The 19,592-nt window shown below is 41.1% G+C and overlaps 1 protein-coding gene across 1 annotated transcript; it reads right to left on the reverse strand.

The window, feature by feature from the left end:
• Nucleotides 1–6,044: 6,044 nt before the first annotated feature.
• slc35f6 (solute carrier family 35 member F6) lies at nt 6,045–13,608 on the reverse strand. Its single transcript, XM_084560305.1, has 6 exons — nt 13,249–13,608; nt 9,863–9,935; nt 8,805–8,976; nt 8,416–8,631; nt 8,183–8,293; nt 6,045–7,650 (listed from the first exon to the last, which is right to left on the reverse strand). Exons 1-6 carry the CDS (start codon nt 13,323–13,325, stop codon nt 7,178–7,180), a joined length of 1,122 nt encoding a protein of 373 aa, XP_084416431.1. The 5' UTR covers nt 13,326–13,608; the 3' UTR covers nt 6,045–7,177.
• Nucleotides 13,609–19,592: the final 5,984 nt, after the last annotated feature.

Here is a 19,592-nt window from a genome sequence, read left to right on the forward strand (position 1 = left end):
AACAAAATGTCATTTATGAGTCACATGCTCGCCGCGGACGAAAACAAAGCCGTGCAGTTGTGCACTGTTGACTACCTGAAGTTTAAAGCATCGGACGGAGCCCATTGTTGTCGCCTGATTGCTCGCTGCGTGTTTTTCAGGAAGTCTTATCAGGCGGAGGAAAAACTGAATGAGCGCCTCGGACTGTAGCTCCTCTGGATCACATGCTGCCGGACCAGAATTAAATGATTTCCATTATTACACCGAGAGTTATTGCTCCCCTCTCGTACGGCTCCGGCTCAAGCCAAGATTACTATTTCTGGCAATGTTTGCCTCAGGAAGGAACTTTCGCAGATTTAATGGGACCTGGGCCATTGTACACTGCCTTCTGTATGGCACGCTGCCATCATTTCCACAGAGAGAGGAGAGAGAAAAAGAACCGAGGGAGACGTCTAAAGGCAATTCAAAACAAGGCCGTCCCGTTTATGTGACCCCGAACACATCCAATATGTTTCAGACGCTGAACTCTGTCCGATGGTTTCTTTGAGTTGCACGTAGGAGGTCAAAGGTCAACGTCTGACCTGATTTTATGAGCGGGCGGATTATTTTTAATGAAGCATCTCTGGCGGCATGTTCTCGGGAATAAAATGCTCCGGTATTGTTCCGCACAAAAGTATTTAGATTATTCGATAAGAGCTGCAGAGCTCAAGTGCTCATTATATAGAAAATCATTTGTTATATATTTTATTGTCTAATCATTATAAATCATGCATTAACCAACTGTAAGATACAGGTTCGCTTGTAGTTTACAGTTTACAGACCTAAACTCTTTAGACTGCAAAAGCTATAAACATATACGTATATATATATATATATATATATACATATTTTATTAATCTAAAAAGAAAGTAAAACAAGAATGCATTATACTATATGATAGCATTTCATAGTAATACTAAAAGCATAAAGAAATTGCTAAAATCCAACTTTAATTCAATACTTTCTATTTCATATTCTGGATAAGCTGTTTATATATAATCACATATATTCTAATGAGTCACGAAAATTACTGTAACTTATATAAACTGCCCATTCTCCGCGTTGTCTTAATGCACCACCATTACTTAAATACTGCATCACAACACGTCCAGCTCTAGTTTAAAGCTCATTCATAGAGGTTAATTAACAGAACGCTGATTATTCCCACAGATATCAAGTTAAATATTAATGAGCACATGAAGGCCTTGAATGTACAAGCAGCTCCCCCCAGTGACTAAATGTTCCCTCTTCTTCTCCTTCTTCTACAAATGTGGGTTTTTGTCTAAAAATAAAAATCAGTCCATCTTGACGTTTGTAAACAAAGAAATGCTTCAGCTACCAGCGGTGGATTCTCTGCTATTTATAAAATTAACATTGAGGATATTTCTTAGCTGCCACCCTGTGAAAACGAACATTTAAAGATGTCACCTTTGTCATTTTTTTTTATTGTTTTCTGACGTTTTATAGACCAGACATCTAATCCGTGAGCAAACTAATAATTCAAATAAGTAGGATTGTGTTTTTTGTTGTCTGAATATGACATATTTTTGAATATTGTGACGGCAAACTCACATTAAGCAGATGAAATTTGTCTTTCTGTGCAACTTGAACACAGCCATAAGGCACTTTACTGAACTACATTTCAGATGACGTTGTATTCACCCTAAAATTATTCTATAAATTTAGATTGAGAATGTAAAATATAACCAACAAATAAATTATGATGTGTTAATACGCATTAGGGTGAGTGGCTATTACTGGCTGCAGCTATAAACTGACGGACACTAAGACATTAATGCAACAGTCGGGCATTATAACATCTTTTCTTCTCATATTTCTACCGTCACAAAGTCAATTTCCTGCAAAACAAACTGTACTTAATCAAAAGAAGTTAAGTATTTTTAGAAAAATGAGCTCAAAGTAAAAGTATCAGTTACACGACAAATTGTTTCTGTGCAGCATTTAACTGTGTTTTCTATCATTCATTATATCATGATAGGTTTATCAAGTTGCTGCTGTCGGGGAGATGGAGTAAAAGCAAAGCTGCAAAGGTAAAAATACTCAAGAGAAGTATTTGTACCTCACAATTGTACTTCATTACAGAAGGATTTAATAAGTTACTTTCCTCAAGGTGAAGATTTTGATTGTAAAATTAATATTAGTCTTTAAACAATAGATTTGTTTCATTTATTTATCACATTTCATCGACCGTGTCATGAATCAGTGTGCAGACTGATAATTTGATTATGCAGGAAAACACTTCAGGTCATTTTTAACTTCTCTGACTGTGACGGGTTTTTAATTTCATAAAGGCAAACTCACATTTAGCCACTTAATTTTGTCTTTGAATGCAGGCCCCCATGTCAGTTCAGCAAAATAACGAAACACCATTTTAAGGTAATTGCGCTTAAAATATAATTAAAAACACTTCATTCCCAAACTTACTTTGGGAATGTAAATGATTAACTGTGAAGTAAACGGCTGTATCATTTTTATATCATGATAGGTTTTTAAAAGCAACGGCAGCGGTCAGACAAACGTGCTGGAGTGAAAAGTACAGTATGTCCCCCTGAAATGTGGTTAAAGTTAAAGCAGAATACTTTTAAAATACCAAAGTACATGCAATTGACTGTATTTACTGCATTAGATCTGAGTACTTCTTGTTGAGACTGAAAAATAGCAGACACAGACAAATACGACCTGATAATCCTGATGATGGAGACATGAAGTAAATGTTTTATTTTGAATTTAAGTATTTAAAGGCCTCTAATGACCTGCTGATTACCCAAGAGAGTAAGTTTTGTTTAACCGCTCTTCAAAATAAAGGTCCAATAAGGCAGCTACTTAAAATGAATTCACTGAATCCAGATCAATGAGGATGACTGAGGAGAATAAATCCCACTACAGCCGCATGTTTCCTTTTGTGGTAGCGGGCTTCTCACTCTTTTCCTCTGCACAGTCCAGCGCTGAAAACATTAAGTGGTCATTAGCTGGACATTGGAGTGGTAGACTAATCACACTCACCACAGGCTGCCCTCTGCTGTAAACAACCTAAGGGGCTGCTTTAATGGAAGCTTTTAAATATGACGGTGACTCTGTGCCCTTGAGCAAAACCGTGTGTTTACACTAAAACAGATTAAAGCTGTGCAGAGGTTCAGGGCCCTCTGCAGCTCCAGTGTGCAAATGTACACACGGTTAAATCACATGTACTGTAAGCAGAGCCGAATGCTGCTGGAGAAGAGACTAATGGAAACACAAAAGGTCATAATAACAAACCATTAGGCCTAATGCTGCTCCTCCAGCACGGTGGCAGGACGCCACAGGGAGCATAAACCGCTGCAGAAGTGCATCACAACATGCGGTCGTTTCTGTCGCATCCGTGTGAAATATTTATTTTTAATTGTGTAAGAGGATGCCGCTTCCACTCTTTACTTATTTCATCAATGAAAGAGGAGATTTGAGTCAGCGAAGACGGAAAACTTTTTGTATTTGGTTTGACATCTTGGATAATTGTGACTAAAAAAAATGTCTTCTGAAATGTGCATCTGTGTCTCCGCAGACTTACTTTGTATAGCAATCTTTCTGCAGATGCATCGAGGGCAGTTTGATGCAGAGCAGAGCATCTCGGCCTGCAGCTTTACTGCGTCACATCTCGGGTCAAACCAGCCAACTGCTGTTTAACGCTGCAATGGAAAAATATGATTCATCAACCGAGAAACTTCCAAACAGCAGAAGAACCGTTTAAACACGACAGATGTGACGCAGCAACTAAAAGGTGTGGCTATCAAGGCTTTATTTATGCACATCTATCTATCTGTGTTATTATTTTATTTTGGGTTTTCTGCACTTTGTCTCGGGGGAAGGACACACACACACACCAGGGACAAATTTGTCCAGAAAGCAGCTACTGGAAATGTTTTTTCCACGCTGTCCCAGGGGAGTCTTTATTGCTTCTTTGGCTTTTTTTTTTTTTATTTTTATTTTTATATCCGTAGCTGTAGCTCGTGATCTAGCAGCTGAACTATAAATTATATAAAGTTTCTCTCACACTACATTAGATTTTACGTGGGTTTCTTTATGCAAAAAAAAATAAAAAATACGTGTAAAAATGTCCCCTAAAAGAAAACCATCCTCCATATACTTCTGCTCCATCTTTACTTTTTTTTTTATTTAACAATATATTTACAAAGGAGTTATTTTATTTTATGACATAAATGTTTCTGTACTGTAGACAGCGTGATGTAAAGTCATATTATTTTTTATCTCAGTACATTGTCATGGTAGCAGGTCATAAGTGAAACCAGCCGCTCACAGTGAAGATGAGGTTTCTATTTTCAGCTGAACGCTGCCATCTAGTGGCCAAATCCTGCTTCACAGAGACAGACACGATGCTATTACTGGTGTTATGGACAAGCCTCCCTTTTTGGAGACAAACTATTACAAAAGCTTAGTCGGTTACATTAATAAATAAATGTAAACTCACCAGTTGTTGGGTGGTGCGTCTCAGAGCTCTTAACACAGCCTCAGTTCTTGGTCGCATGTTGGAAACACTCCTTTCAGATCCTCCTCCATGTCGACATTTCTGCAGATTTGTCAGCTTCAATCTCCCCTTCACAAACATCTTTTACTGCATCCACATCCTCTGAACTATTCATTCATTCATTCATTCATCTTCTGTAAGCGCTTATTCCTGTTAAGGGTTGCGGGGTCCGCTGGAGTCTATCTCAGCTGTCATCGGGCGAGAGGTGGGGTACACCCTGGACCGGTCCCCGGTCTATCGCAGGGCTAACACAGAGAGACAGACAACCATTCACACTCAAGCTGGAGTACCCGGAGAGAACCCACGCAGACACAGGGAGAACATGCAAACTCCACACAGAAAAGCCTGATGGATTAGAGCCCAGAACCTTCTTTAGATAACATCAGATTGCATCAAAATAACTTCACAGCATAATTTACATAAATGACTGAATATATAAAAACCGTACCAAATCGGGTGGCACAGTCAGTTAGCACTGATGCCTCACGGCAAGAAGGGTCTGGGTTTGAATCCATCAAATCTGACTGGGCCTTTCTGTGTGGAGTTTGCATGTTCTCCCTGTGTCTGCGTGGGTTCTCTCCAGGTACTCGGGCTTCTTCCCACCGTCCAAAGACATGCTGGTTAGGTTAATTGGTGATTCTAAATTGGCCATAGGTGTGAGTGTGAATGTGAATGGTTGTCTGTCTCTCTGTGTTAGTCCTGCGCTAGACTGGCGACCTGTCCAGGGTGTACCCCACCTCTCGCCCAGTGACAGCTGGGATAGGCTCCAGCCCCCCCGCGACCCTCCAGAGGACAAGTGGTGACAGAGAATGAATGAATGAATGAATGAACCTTACCAAATCAAAACAACTAGTAATTAATGATTTTAGTTTTCTAGTTATTTAACTAAATCTGCCGTGACGATCATCTTTCTCAGTGTGTTCTTAACCCAGTTAATTAACATAAGTCAGTGTGCACGCGGTCAGTTAACACCTTCGTCCTGTTGCACGAAGCCGGACGCGTGTACACGTCCCTGGGGATTCCTTTCTTCAACCTCTGACCTCCCTCCATTACGGCGGCCTTCAAGGAAAGGGTATCAGCTGGACCCAGGAAGTGAAAGCAGGTGTCAGCTGCTGGTGTTGCTGACATTAGACCCTTCTACTGACACCTTCTCTTCACTTCAGTGTCAGATGTCGTTGCGTTTCCCTCACAGATTCGTCTCTTCTCGCTAAACACGAGCAAACGTGTTTACGATGAACGCCTGCATGTTGTGGGTCAGTAAGTGGAACGTATGTTTTACTTTGAAGCAGTTAAAATTTTCTTTTCCGTTCAAGCAATTTAAGATCTGATTTTGATTACTGGAGTAAATGTGGTCATTGGAAAAGCAGAAAAAACAAGTTGCAACCTGAGAATATTTAGCATTAGTCTTTGAATTACCATTAGATGAAATCTCCTGACCATAGTTTTCTTCACACGCCTTAATAAAAGAAATGCTGTTACGACATTTAACAAGTGAGATTTAATGGCAGTTCCCTTTTTTTTTTTCTCTTACTGTGCGTTACAACCAACGCCTTGGACAGCTCAACGGGGAAGGAGAAGCAGGACTTACAATAACAAGTGCAAATCACTTGGTGCCGATCTCCGACCTCCTCATACACGGCCCCCCTGTTCAAATAAAGCGACGGGTCATAGATCAGATATACAGACATTCCTTTTAAAGAACTTAAACTTACATTAAAGTCAGAAAGATCAAGAGAATGGCTGTGAAGTTTGATTCCTCGAGAAATCTGGAGCAAGTGAATTCAGTGCACATACGTTTCCATATTTTGGCACAACTGATCAAACCACACAGTCATCAACCTTTAAAAAAAAAACAAAAAAAACCAGTTGGATCCCGTCCCGAAAAGAAATTAGAAATAAAAAAAGACCACTTAAATCAACACTAAAATCATTATCATAAACAATATGATGATGGTTCAGTATTTAAAAAAATAAAAATTATATGTAATTTCTTTTTTAAAAAAATCTGTACTTTAGTTTTGGCACTAAATAAAACAAAAAATTGACGATAAAATAGAAATAAGCTTTAAATGAAGAGGATCCCTTTAAAACATAAAACCCGTTTCTTTGACTGAACCGTTTGGGATAATGTGTCTCGCAGAGTTTAAGAGGATTAATAACACTCTCATGTCTGTGCAGTAAATATGTAGCTGGAACTAGCTGATTAGCTTAGCTTAGCATAAAGGCTGGAAACAGATCTAGATCCTCACTTCTTGTTTTCATGCAAACAAAACCTGAAGTGTAAAAGCTTGCTATAGTGTTTTTATGGCAGTAATATAGTTGGACTGAGTCAGTGTAGCTGTTTCCTTCAGTTTATCGCCTTTATGCTAAGCTATGCTAGCAGCTTCATATTTAACGTACACATAAGAGAACGGTATCAATCGTCTTGAATAAGCACATTTTCCCCAAATGCTAAACAGTTTCCTTCAAAGGTTTTCACACGCCGATGTACAACACGTGTGAGGTCAGCTAAAATCTGAGGTGTGTTTAAAAACTGACTGACAGCATTTGTGATAGATACAGCGTCGCTGACTGACAGTTCACTGCAGACGCCGTCCGAGCTGAGTGTGCCAGCTTGTTCTAGCTATCATCACCGCCACGCAGCAGTCTCTCCCTTTCTGCCGCGCTGGCGTCGTCTTCCAGGTCCATCCTCGCGGCGAAGTACGGTATCCTGGCCAGCAGGGGGCGGTGCAGTCCGTTGTACAGGGCCGTACCCAGGAGCAAGACCAAGAAGCCGAGAACCTGCAGGCCGTGAAAACGCTCCCAGCCCAGCGCCAGGCTCACCACCCAGATGACCAGCGTGCGCAGGCTGTCCAGCACCATGCGCGTGGTGGCGCTGATCTCTTTGGTGACGCTGATCCCGGCGAAGTTGAAGAAGGCGATGCTGACCGTGTTGCCCAGCAGAGCCAGCAGGATGAGGGGTTGGTGTCCGATCTGACAGAAGGCATCCAGCGCGTCCTCCAGGACCTGCCGAGGGTTGTCGCTGAAGTTGCCGACGTGGATGAAGTACATGGGGATGAGCAGCAGCGTCAGGACCACGAAACCAAAGAAACCTGGGGATAGAAGGGTGGAATTTAATTTGACCTCCAAACAGCCTGTAGCTGTGAACGTAGGTGTAAATAATCTTCTGTCTCTACATATCAGCCCTTTGATTGAGTGGTGACACGTCTAGGATGTAGTCCTGCCGTGCTAACACACAACAGGTCAATACAGTAGCTACTGGAATCACAGTTATGCTGCACGGTTCCTGTATCGTCTCTACTCGTTTCTCTTTTACCTCTGCCGTGCTTTAATCAAACCTGCCGTCTGGAAATGAATTTTTCGAAGGACCTTTAAATACTCTCTAATGTGACTTTGTGTTATCAGTTGGAAAACAATGATTGAACTATTGGTTGTTGATGTTTTTTGGCGCTTGACCTTTGCCTTCCTCATTATTGACTTCTTTTAACATTGATCATTCAGGAATGTGGCTCGTCCTAGTTGTGTGTTCGCCACCAAAAAAAAAAAAAAAAAAAAAAAACATCCTCTGAGCTCCACTTCCAATATCAGAGATTGGATGTGACTCTGGAGGAAATGTTGCTCTACCTTCAGTTCCGACAGCCCGAAGAGGATGGACGTCATGTTTGTAGATGAACTTTTCCTCCAGGACCATCTGCACTGCAACGATGATCTGGGCCATGATGATCAGAAGATCTCCTGCGGGACAGAACAGAGACGTCCTGGTTCATTCACTGCTCATCAGACGTTTTTAAGGAACCAGACAATTCTCTGGTTTTCACGCACAGTTAATCACCACAGAAACTAAGACGTGATCCTACCCGTGATGACGTCGCTGAGCTTGCGTGAGTCGTCTTTGTTCCCGCTGACAAAGTCGGCGAGGCCCACTATCACCAGGCCCAGGATGGTGATGCAGATGCCGAGCCACTGACTGGGGGCCAGGCGACGCCCCAGAAAAGCCACCGAAAGTAGACCGGTGAAGATGATGACAGCTCCGCGAAGCATCTGGAAGCTGGAGGCGCTCGTCATGCTGAGAGCTGGAAAAAGACAAAAGGGTTTAATGGGACAGTTCCGCAAAAAGGACATCCAAGGAAGACAAACTTTTATTTACACACAACTCATACCTGTCCTAATGAGTTGAACGCATCACTGTCTGTGACTGAACTGCGCACCGCTTTTTAGTGAGTATGCAAACTGAGTGGTCACTTACCAACATACATGATGGAGGTGCCAATCATGTCACACATGGCGGGAGGGAAGAAGAGGAAAGGGTTGAAGCTCTGGCCGGCGTTCAGGCTGGGTTCTGGTCTACGTCTGTCTTGGCAGACGAGGATGTAGAAGACCGCAAGACAGCTGAACTCACCCAGAAACATCGCCACTGCCTGGACAGAGAGCGTGAGAGAGAGGATTACAACTCTCATTTGATTTATTCAGGACATAAATAATTTCAGCCCTTATGCCCTGTTTTAAAATGGTTACGATGTTAACATTAAGGGACATAAGTATGCACTTCAAAACGCCATAAAGATAGCATATGTTAAAGTTGTTTTTTTTACATAACTCTTTTAATTCCACTTCAGCCCTGATCATAAATACCAAATATTTGATATGTTTGATTTTTAACCCTTTATAAGCCACTGTTTGTGACGGCATCGCAATTTTTTCTTTAAAGAAAACACAAAAATTGAAATATTTTCAATATTCTGAATTCAAAGTGGATTTGTCTGGGGCGGGGTGGGGGGTATTAGTCTTCAATATGTCAATGATTAGCAGCAACATTTTTTGTAAAGAGTGTCCTCTTCAAAAACGCCCTAACAAAAGTTAAATGTTTTTTACTGACGTATGGATTACAGTGTCACCCCCTTCGGACAGATTCCTCACATGTTGACAGCCCTTCTTATTTGTAGATATGTTGGCACAGTAAGCCTCCTGAACAGGAAAAACTATGGTCGGCAGGAAACAGAGTTGATTTTAAGGATATTTTTTTTGCTTAAAAATGAGACAACATTTACCTAAAATAGGAAACTTAATTAAATTGTAAAGTGATGTCTAAACACAAAACAAGAACTTTTTGCCTGCATGAAACAATTTTATGTTATTGTGTTTAATATGGGAAATACCTGAGCAAATAATATGCATAGAACAAATCCGATATGGCAAGATGTAAGCACCTGACAGTGTTCAATTCTTTCTTCAGTCATAATTTTTTAATTAGTTGTCTAAAGTTCTGAAAAAAAATAGTGACTTCTGTTTTCTTTTTAACTGTACCTGTACAAACGGGTGAGAAAACGTATGTTCAGGGTCATTACGGCAACCCTTAGCGGAGAACAGGTCAGCCCATCTGTAAGACGAAAAGACAAATCAGTTGTGGATACCTTAAACAATCAAACATACACACACTTGTCAAACCTACATTTACACTCGTGAAAATGAATGTATTCTAATATAACAGCCGTGCACTAAATCTCCCTTTATGACTGTAATAATGTGCAGTTCCCGTTGCAGCATCAGAATTCAACTGTACTATTGTTTTGGAGGATTCAGTTTGTGGTGCTGTTAAACAGGATCGCATGAAGTGTTTGGTTATTAAGCTAACTAACTAAAATGGGGTTGTCAAAGTAGTAGGAACATGTGTCAGTACAATACAATTCAACAGCAGTACAAACCACAGCCTTCTGAAATGAAAACACGGTTGAATCAACATCTCCCTCAGTTATTTTTAACAAATGTTTAACCATAACCTTCATAAAGCTAAGATTTAGTGCAACACTGTTGTATTAGAATGTATTCACCTTCACTAGTGTACCTAATGAACTGGCAGGTGAGTGCATAAAAGGAGATGGAATTTTTTTATTTTTTATTATCTACTTATTTAAACTTACATGTACCATTAAATGTGGTACATTTCGTGGTACATACGTTTCACTGCCCATAAAGAGCAGTTCTTTACAGCACTGTACAGTCACACTAAATGATCCGATCACGCTGCTGTTGTGAAGGAGTGCTTAGGTTCGCATAAACCTTTGACTTTTATAGTCAGGCAGTTAAAGGAAGCATGACTGGCATGTGAGCATCCAGTTTGTTTCCATGTACGAGACAGGAAAGTGGACTTTAAAAGGTGATGACGCTACACATCCTTGAAACGCTTCCTTTAAACTACTGAGCTCATCAATACAAACTCGCAGCGGGCCTGTTGACTGATCCAAATCTGCAAATCCTATCCTCCTTTAATGTGGTCAGTGTGTGTTGGATTTAAATGGCCCGTGGTTGCATGAAAGAAAAGATGGAAGCAGAATCAAAACTATCAACCTAAAAGCTGTAACTGATCTCAGCTGCTCTAAAGACAGACTGAGCCGGTCTCAGGTGGCAGTGGTGAAACTCTACCTGTTAATTGCCGTGTTCGTCCTGGAGCGACATGACACAGCACGTTTTGTCTGACACATTAGAGCTACACAATCTGCAATTCGTGTCCGATTTGTTCAGCTGACGAGAACCCACAAAAGGACAGAGAAGTGCGTGTGTGTGTGTGTGTGTGTGTGTCAGGAAAGCTGACATCACAGATTATTGGAGAAGTAAGAAAACCGAATTTCTTGTTTCACTAAATGACGATCCCTTTCCTGCCGTGACAACGAGAGAACTCAAACACAGCCATCTTGATAATATATAAATCATTTAAGTGTCTGTGAAGGTTATCAGCCATCCAGGTCATGGTATGTCCAAAAAAACAAAGCTGAAACGAAGGCAACTGGACTTGTTTGAGTTTTCTTGAAGTGGTCCAAGTGGTTTCTTAGGTTCTGTTGAGTCTAGCTCTTAAGAAATGGAAAAAGCCACTTGGAAGAGTGGTGAAATGTCCAAGAAAACTCAACAAATAGTTTTTTTTTATTTTATATTTGGGTTGTTGCCCAAGCAAAACCTACAATTAAAGCCCAACGGATAAATTTACTGCAAAAAAAATTACTCCAGGTTAGTTTATAATGAACCGTGAGGCATGGACAGAAAACATAGTGGGTCGAGGTACTGTGATAAACAGTCTGAAGTGTTAGGTTAATATATCTGACACAGAATTACAGTGGTTTGCAGTATATTATTCTGATTACTGGGTGTTTTCTTTTGTTGTTTCATTCTTTATAAAACATGCGGAGTGCCCCAGGGTTCCATTTTAGGCCCATTGTATTTTTATATATTCAGTCAGATCCTACTTAAACATAACACCTCTCATCTCTCCGTTTCTTTTAAAGAAGAAGATGTGAAGGACTAGGTGTCGCCAGTTAATACATCCCTTTACTGTTTTTAAAATGCAAAGACATACCTTTAATAAAACCAGGCAAAGAGAGCACATTATGCCATTTACGGCAAAGAGTAATTTGTGTTGTTGTTGATTATCTATCCTCCTGTCACTATTTTGATTGTTTTCTCTGAGTGTAAATCACTTTGTAACACTTTTTCAAAGACATTGTAATAAAAATATTTAAGGAAACGTATGAGCTGTCATTTTAGGACCTGGATTTATTATGAAACGATAGAAAGCTGTCGACTGTTTTGGTAACTTTTTGTGGTATCAGTGGTTCAAGTGCTATACACGCACTTTCCAGTTCATTACGTACACTAGTGAACATGAATGCATCTTTATATAACACAGTCCTGCACTTAATCTTAGGTTCGTGACTGTTACAATGATCAGTCGGTGTTGAATCAGCATCAGAAAGGTGGCGATTTAACCGTATGATCATTTTGGAGGATGTAGTTTGCGGCGCTGTTAAACCGTGTTGAAATAAACATTACAGTGTTTCTGTTATTTAACGTACTGACTAAACTGGAGTTGCCAGACTTATAGAAACATGTGTCAACATGTATACAACACAATACAACTCAATAGTACCACAAACCATGGCCTCCAAAATGAAAACACAGTTGATTTTAAACAAAAGCTGAACACCATAAGCTTTATGAAGATAACATTTATTTTAGATTAGTGTGCATTTGTTTGTCAAGTGAGTATAAACAGTTAACATTAAGTTATCGTGGTCTAGTAAGATGTAAAGGTTAATTTACGTTTCAATGGCTTAAAATAGCCATAAAGTTTTTCATGCCAGCTACTGTGTGTACCTGTGCCCTCTACAATGAAGGCTGAACTAGACTACTTCCTAATCTTTGACAGGACATAAACGCCTGCATAAATATACCAGGTTTGTTCAGCACAGAAACCTCCTGAAAGCCAAAGACACCAACACACTTGTAATGCTGCTTCTGTTTTATCTGTCCTCAGATAAATCCACCATTTACATCCCATCAGCAGCTGCTTCCTGACAGCAGCTTTATCGTGTCAATAACGTTCAGGTGTCGGCTGTCTGGACGCAAGTTAGCTTCCTAAAACCCGTAGCTGCCTATCACACAGCTAGATAAGGGTGTTTATATTAGCTTTGCTAGCTTGACAAGAAGCTAACAAGTCGTTAGCTCGTTATTACCGGCAAACAGATACATTAGCAACGATTAGAAATTGATTAGCAAGCTCTTCGTTACGTGCTAACACTTTGAAGAAGAAAAAACTCTAAACGGTTTAGCTTTATTAGTAAACGTTTCTAATTATTTAGCTGATAAGACTATAGTTAACGTGTGAATCCAAACAATAGATAACAACAACTAAAACGACTCACTTGGCGGATAAAGTGTTGAGGGAGCCCGTTGTTAGCATCAGTCCCGCCAGGAACAGCTGGTATTTTGTCCACGCCATGTTGGGGACGAGTGGACGGGACCAAACGGACCAGGAGTCGACGACCACCAAGCTGTGTTTTGTTGAAAAGGTCTTCCCCGGTTGTTTACCCGCACACTCTCCGCTGCCTGTGCCCTGTCTATGAACGCCACATGACAACTCATAGTCAGCTGACCGCAGCGCAGACCGTATGCTGCCTTCGGGGACCGTCGGAAATGAGGGAACGCGGCAAAAAAAAGAGAAAACTGAGCGAAACACACATGTAATCAGATGATGGAATATAAAAATAAATACTTTATAAATACTTTATAAATAAGGCTGATCCGTGGGGTAGAGTTTTGTTAAATGTATTGTGTATTGATGGACATTATGTAGGTTTTCAGGAGGCATGGATAGATATAAATTAGATAATTAACTAGGGATGCACCGAAATTTTTCGGCCGAAAACCGAAAATGCACTTTCGGGTCATTTTCGGCCGAAAATTTTTGCGGTTGTTGCTTGCACGTGTTGTTTCGGCGATAAAAGTCCGAAAATGACCGAAAATTTTCAGTGCATTCCTAGTATGAACCTAAGAAGTACCATGATACCATGCTCCAAAAATTGTGCTTTTGTATAATTTTAATATTCAGTAATCTTAGTATTTCTCTACTGTTACATACTACTTTTGTGTTAATGTGTATATTGTATTCTCAGTTTGCTTTCCCCTTGGCTAAAGTGTATGTTTTAAAAAGCAAGTTGATTCAATTAAAAAAAGAAATATATTCAGTTTAATTAATTAATAATGGTGTCATAAAACTTGTATAAGTCTAACTAGTTTAATAAATATTCTGTATTTGTGACTTTATAAGATGATATATGGAAACTAATTAAAAATAAATGTTTTTTGCAGAGAGTAAATTTAATTATTTAGTCCTAGCCATTAGTGAACTTCCACAAAACTCCATTAATTAAATAAAAGTCAGATAATAAATGTGGTGACAACTTTTTTTTTCTTCTTTTCAGCTAAAGCTTACAGGTTTCCAAACCGGCTTGCAAAATTTGATGGGTAAATTAATTATAATTTATGCAGACAGGACCTTACAGAATCTAAAATATCACCACATCATCTAAACTCCAACTCTTCGCTTCTCTCCTCCTCTGAACTTTTCCCCCATTGTCAGCTATTCTCCAGTTTCCAACTCCCGTCTGCTTCAGAAATCACAGACCTCATCCAGAAATCCAAGCCCTCCACGTGTCAACTAGATCCCCTCCCCATAACTCTGGTCAAATCCTGCCTCTCCTCCCTGCTCCCCCTCATTACTGCCATCATCCACTCCTCACTTACCACTGGAATTGTTCCTCCACTCTTCAAAGTTGCTGCTGTCACCCCTATACTGAAAAAACTTGGCTCAGATCCTAATGACTACAATAACCTCCGCCCCATCTCCAACCTACCTTTCATCTCCAAAATCCTTGAAAAAACTGTTGCTACTCAACTCCACTCCCACCTATCTCACAACCACCTGTATGAACAATTCCAGTCTGGTTTCCGCCCCCGCCACAGCACAGAAACTGCTCTACTAAAGATCACAAATGACCTCCTCATGGCAGCTGATTCTGGTTTACTCACCATCCTCATCCTCCTTGATCTGACTGCCGCCTTCGATACCATCTCTCACTCTATCCTCCTCAGCAGATTATCCTCCATTGGCATCTCTCATACCCCCCTAGACTGGTTTCACTCATATCTCTCAGGCCGTACCCAGTTCATCCAACTCAAGTCCTTCAGATCCCAGCCCTCTCCCATTACTTCTGGTGTGCCCCAGGGCTCTGTCCTGGGGCCCCTCCTCTTCATCACCTACCTCCTCCCCCTTGGTAATATCTTCTGCAAATTCAATATTCACTTCCACTGCTTCGCGGATGACACCCAGCTCTACCTATCCACCAAACCAACTTCCTCCCTCCCTCCCTCCTCCCTCATCACCTGTTTATCTGAAATAAAATCCTGGTTCACCTCAAACTTCCTAAAACTAAACAGTGATAAAACAGAACTCCTCCTCATGGGCACCAAATCCACACTTTCCAAAGCTGACAATTTTTCCCTCACAATCGACAGTTCCTTAGTCTCCCCCTCCCCCCAGGTTAAGAGTCTGGGTGTCATCCTGGACAGCTCACTATCATTTCAGTCTCACATCAATAACGTTACCCGGTCTGCATATTTCCACCTAAGCAATATAAATCGTCTCCGCCCCTCTCTCAGCCCCCACACCACTTCCATCCTTGTTCACAGCCTTGTCACCTCCCGCCTTGACTACTGTAACTCTCTCCTCTTCGGCCTCCCCCACAAATCCCTCCATAAGCTTCAAATGGTCCAGAATTCAGCTGCTCGCATCATCACCAAAACCCCTTCGTTTCACCACATTACCCCCGTACTCCAGCATCTCCACTGGCTCCCAGTCAAATCCAGGATTGACTTCAAGATTCTTCTCCACATCTTCAAGGCCATACATAACCTCGCCCCTCCTTATCTCTCTGATCTCCTCCACATTGTCACCCCCTCCCGCTCCCTCAGATCCTCCTCCTCTATCCACCTCTCTGTGCCCTCAGCCCGCCTCAGTACCATGGGGAGCAGAGCCTTCAGCTGCTCTGCTCCCCAACTCTGGAACTCACTCCCACCGGACATCCGAAACGTCGACTCTTTCCCTATCTTCAAATCCAGACTCAAAACCCACCTGTTCCAGAAAGCTTACTCCCCGTGACTGCACTGTTCCATTTTTTATTTATTTTTTCTGCTCTGTCTTGTTTTGTGTCCTTGTGTTTTGTAAAGTGTCCTTGTGTGTCTTGAAAGGCGCTTATAAATTAAATGTATTATTATTATTATTATTATTATTATTATTATACGATATCAGATTTAAAAAAGTGTACTCCTGAGAATTTAATTTATACTCGTGGAAAGTAGCGGAAGTAGTGGTCATCCACAAAGTCTGCTGATTCATCACGCTGGCAGGACTTGTGTCAGGGTTGATGCAGTCATGACTAATCACCATATCAGACATTAATCTGAGACTCATATTCTACTTTTCCCATTTGTTCATGGAAAAAAAAAATAAAAAATCCGGTGACTCATCTGCTTTGCATTTGCAGCACAATCTACTAGACCATAAACGCAGCACGGCAGGCCTGGTGGATAAACAGCAGGTGGAGTCAAAGACCAGACAGACCATCCGAGATCTTAAACTGGGACCAGAGTAGATCCCCCCTCTCTGTGGCCTCACATTGCTTAAAATTAGAACATGCATTCCACTTTCCACGAGGATGGTGTCCCTTATTAGGTCAATCTGCAGCTTTCTGAAATCTATAAATAAAATGTCAACAATCATACTTGGTGGTAAATTAGAGTTAGGGTCTAGATTCGTCCCGAGGATCCAAGTCAGATAAATACTAAAACAACACACGTGGAGAAAAGATATGACAATGCCCCACTTTTTCTGTGTGATACCTGGACTGAAACTATCTTTAATCCTCTTAAGAAGAGCTCACTCAAAGCTCTCACACAAAGATTTTTATTTTTTTTTTCTGTGACTGCAGAGATATTTTCAGCTCTTCTTCACCTGATTTCACTGCTCTGGTGTCATAGGGTGCTAAACAGGATTCTTGGTGACTTCCCAGACAGCTGATGAGAACAAGGAGTCACCAGATCAGTGACTCCCAGTGAAGTGTCTCAGCTCTCCTGTCTCGGTTCTGCAGACAGCATTGGCTGCCACCATTTAATATTTGGCATTTGGCAACATAAGTCTGCCCAGGTGTGGTCATGAACATAAAAGAAAAAACCAGTTCTTCTTACTGCCTTCCAGGATTAGCACCTAATTGTAATAAAGATACCTGGGAATTAGATCAGAATATATAAGCCCAACATAGTGCAAGGAGCAGGTTGTATGGTTTATCCCCTGAGTTTCATGACAATGCATCCAATATCTGTTGGGACATTTTAGTAAAAAACACGTCAACCATTTGACATATGAGTCTTCACGTATGCAAAACTGCATCTTCACGTAATGGAACACAAAACAGGGTAAAAATGTTGGTGCAGAGTGAACAGTCATCCCAGAAATGTGTGCGGCGGGAAACCGGGAAACACGTAAAACAACGATTAAGAATAATTCATACTAAGTAAGTTAGCAATCAGCAAAGAGGACGTTTACTTTTCCTTTCATCATGTTTTAAAAATAGTTTTGTATCTTAAAATAGAAAGGGAACATGAGTCAACGACATTGCTCCCTTTAATCCATTTCACAGTCCATTACATATTGCTCCCTCAACATTACATAACACCGACTCTCAAAGCTGGGCATAGGAGAGTGCAGACATATATACTGCAACATGTATAATACAGGCCAGGTGCAACTAAAAAAGATACAAATGAACAATTATTGTAAAGGACAACAGTTATTCTGCAGAGCTAATATTTAACCCTGTGCGCCCCTCCGTCGACTAATTTACCATGAAAGTTAGAATTCAACTTTTGGATATAAAACTCTTAAATGATTCCAGATGACAGGAGCAGAAAACAGGAGTAAACATCTGTTCATGAACATCTGCCCTGTCAAATGTCATCAGCGGTACACTGACACCTTTGGTCCCTGCAGCCACTGAAAGGTTAACTGCTCATTACACACAAGCACTTTGGGATTTTTCTGACAAACATCGTCTTCAGAGAACCTGCTCTTTCCTTGAAGACTTACAACAAGTGTGGCAGCCATGCAAACAAAGACACGAGTGCCCGGGAGCATTATTATTTCATGCCGAACGGCCTGGAAACGCCTGATTGACAGGCAGCCTCCAGTGGTGTGAGGTAGTACTTGCGAGAGGGAAAGGTGGCGATGGAGCAGCTTATCTGAGGCCACTGAGATGTCACATGGCAGGTCAGCTGAGCAAACTGAGGCATGTCACGGCATGTCACTCTCGCGGCAGAGCTGTCCACCTTGCCTTGCGCTGTCAGCCCAAACCGAACTGAGCGCAGAATTATTCATGGCCGCTGCTCACCTGTGCATGCTTTACATACATATCATCGGTGATTGTGTTGTGTAACGACATCTGCTCTGTGCAGGAGAAATGCTCAGATCACAGAGCACCTGCTGTCATATGCTGTACTGTATTCTGATTATCTTTAATTACACACTTCTAAGTCCATGTCTCTTTCCCTTTCTGTAAAAATGTCGTGTTTCATGATAAAATAATAATAATAATAACAAAAAATAATAATGTACAGTGACGCTTAAAAGTGTTAGTAGCTTTCTGAATTTTCTACATTTCTGCATAAAAAATACTCAAAACATCAGCAGATTTTCACACAAGTCCTGAAAGTACACAAAGGGAACCCAATCAGAATTTATTTATCATTTATTTAATTAGAATTTGAACCCTTGTTTTCGGTATCCGTCTTGAACCCTTTGGGCAGCAATAGCAGCAACTAGACGTTTCCGGTAACTGCTGATCTGTCTCAATACAGAACCACTTCAGTTCTGAGATGTTTCCTCACAGGAACTGCTTTCTTCAGGTCATCTTACAACATTTCTGTTGGATTAAGTTCAGGACTTTGACTTGGCCGTTCCAGAGCATTCGTTTCGTTCTTTTGTGGAACGGCTTGTGTCCATGGGCTCATTGTCTTTCTGCGTGACCCAGTTTCTCTTAAGATTCAGCTCACAAAGAGATGTCCTGATGTTTTCTTTGAGAAATCATTGGTATAATTCTGAATTCATTGGTAAAGCCGTCCTGGCCCAGATGCAGCAAAACAGGCCCAAACAAGGACATTAACTCCCCCATGTTTCGCGGACATGATGAGGTTCTGATGCTGGAATGCAGTGTTGTTTAATCTCCAAACATGAGCCTCTCATTCAAACCAAATATTCTACTTTGGTCTCATCTGTCCGTAAAACATTTTCCTAATAGTCTTCTGGCTTGTCCACGTGATGTTTAGCAAACTGCAACGAGGCAGAAATGTTCTTTTTGGAGAACAGTGGCTGTGTCCTTGCCACTCTGGCATGCACATTATGGTTGTTGGGTGTTCTCCTGATGGTGGACTCATGAACATTAACATTAGCCAATGCGAGAGAGGCCTTTAGCTGCTTAAAAGGTACTCTGGGATCCTTTGTGACCTCTCAGACTATTACGCGTCTTTGCGTTGGACTGTGGATTTGCGGATTCCAAACTCTCCAGAGATGCTTTTGAAACATTTTGTGGTCCTCAGATTATGCTGCATCACTCTTGGAGTTAGGGTGCAGCTCTCGCAGTAATGCGGGCGCTGTATC

Source organism: Chelon labrosus (assembly GCF_963514085.1).
Source record: "Chelon labrosus genome assembly, chromosome: 14".
Classification (NCBI taxonomy): Eukaryota; Metazoa; Chordata; class Actinopteri; order Mugiliformes; family Mugilidae; genus Chelon; species Chelon labrosus.

Excerpts from the sequence above, each read along its gene's own strand:
- slc35f6 (XM_084560305.1), bottom strand. The coding sequence starts at position 13,325 with ATGGCGTGGACAAAATACCAGCTGTTCCTGGCGGGACTGATGCTAACA. Across the intron at positions 8,294-8,415 it reads GCTCAGCGACGTCATCACGG|GAGATCTTCTGATCATCATG; the intron begins GTAGGATCACGT and ends TCTGTCCCGCAG. Across the intron at positions 7,651-8,182 it reads TCGGGCTGTCGGAACTGAAG|GTTTCTTTGGTTTCGTGGTC; the intron begins GTAGAGCAACAT and ends TTCTATCCCCAG.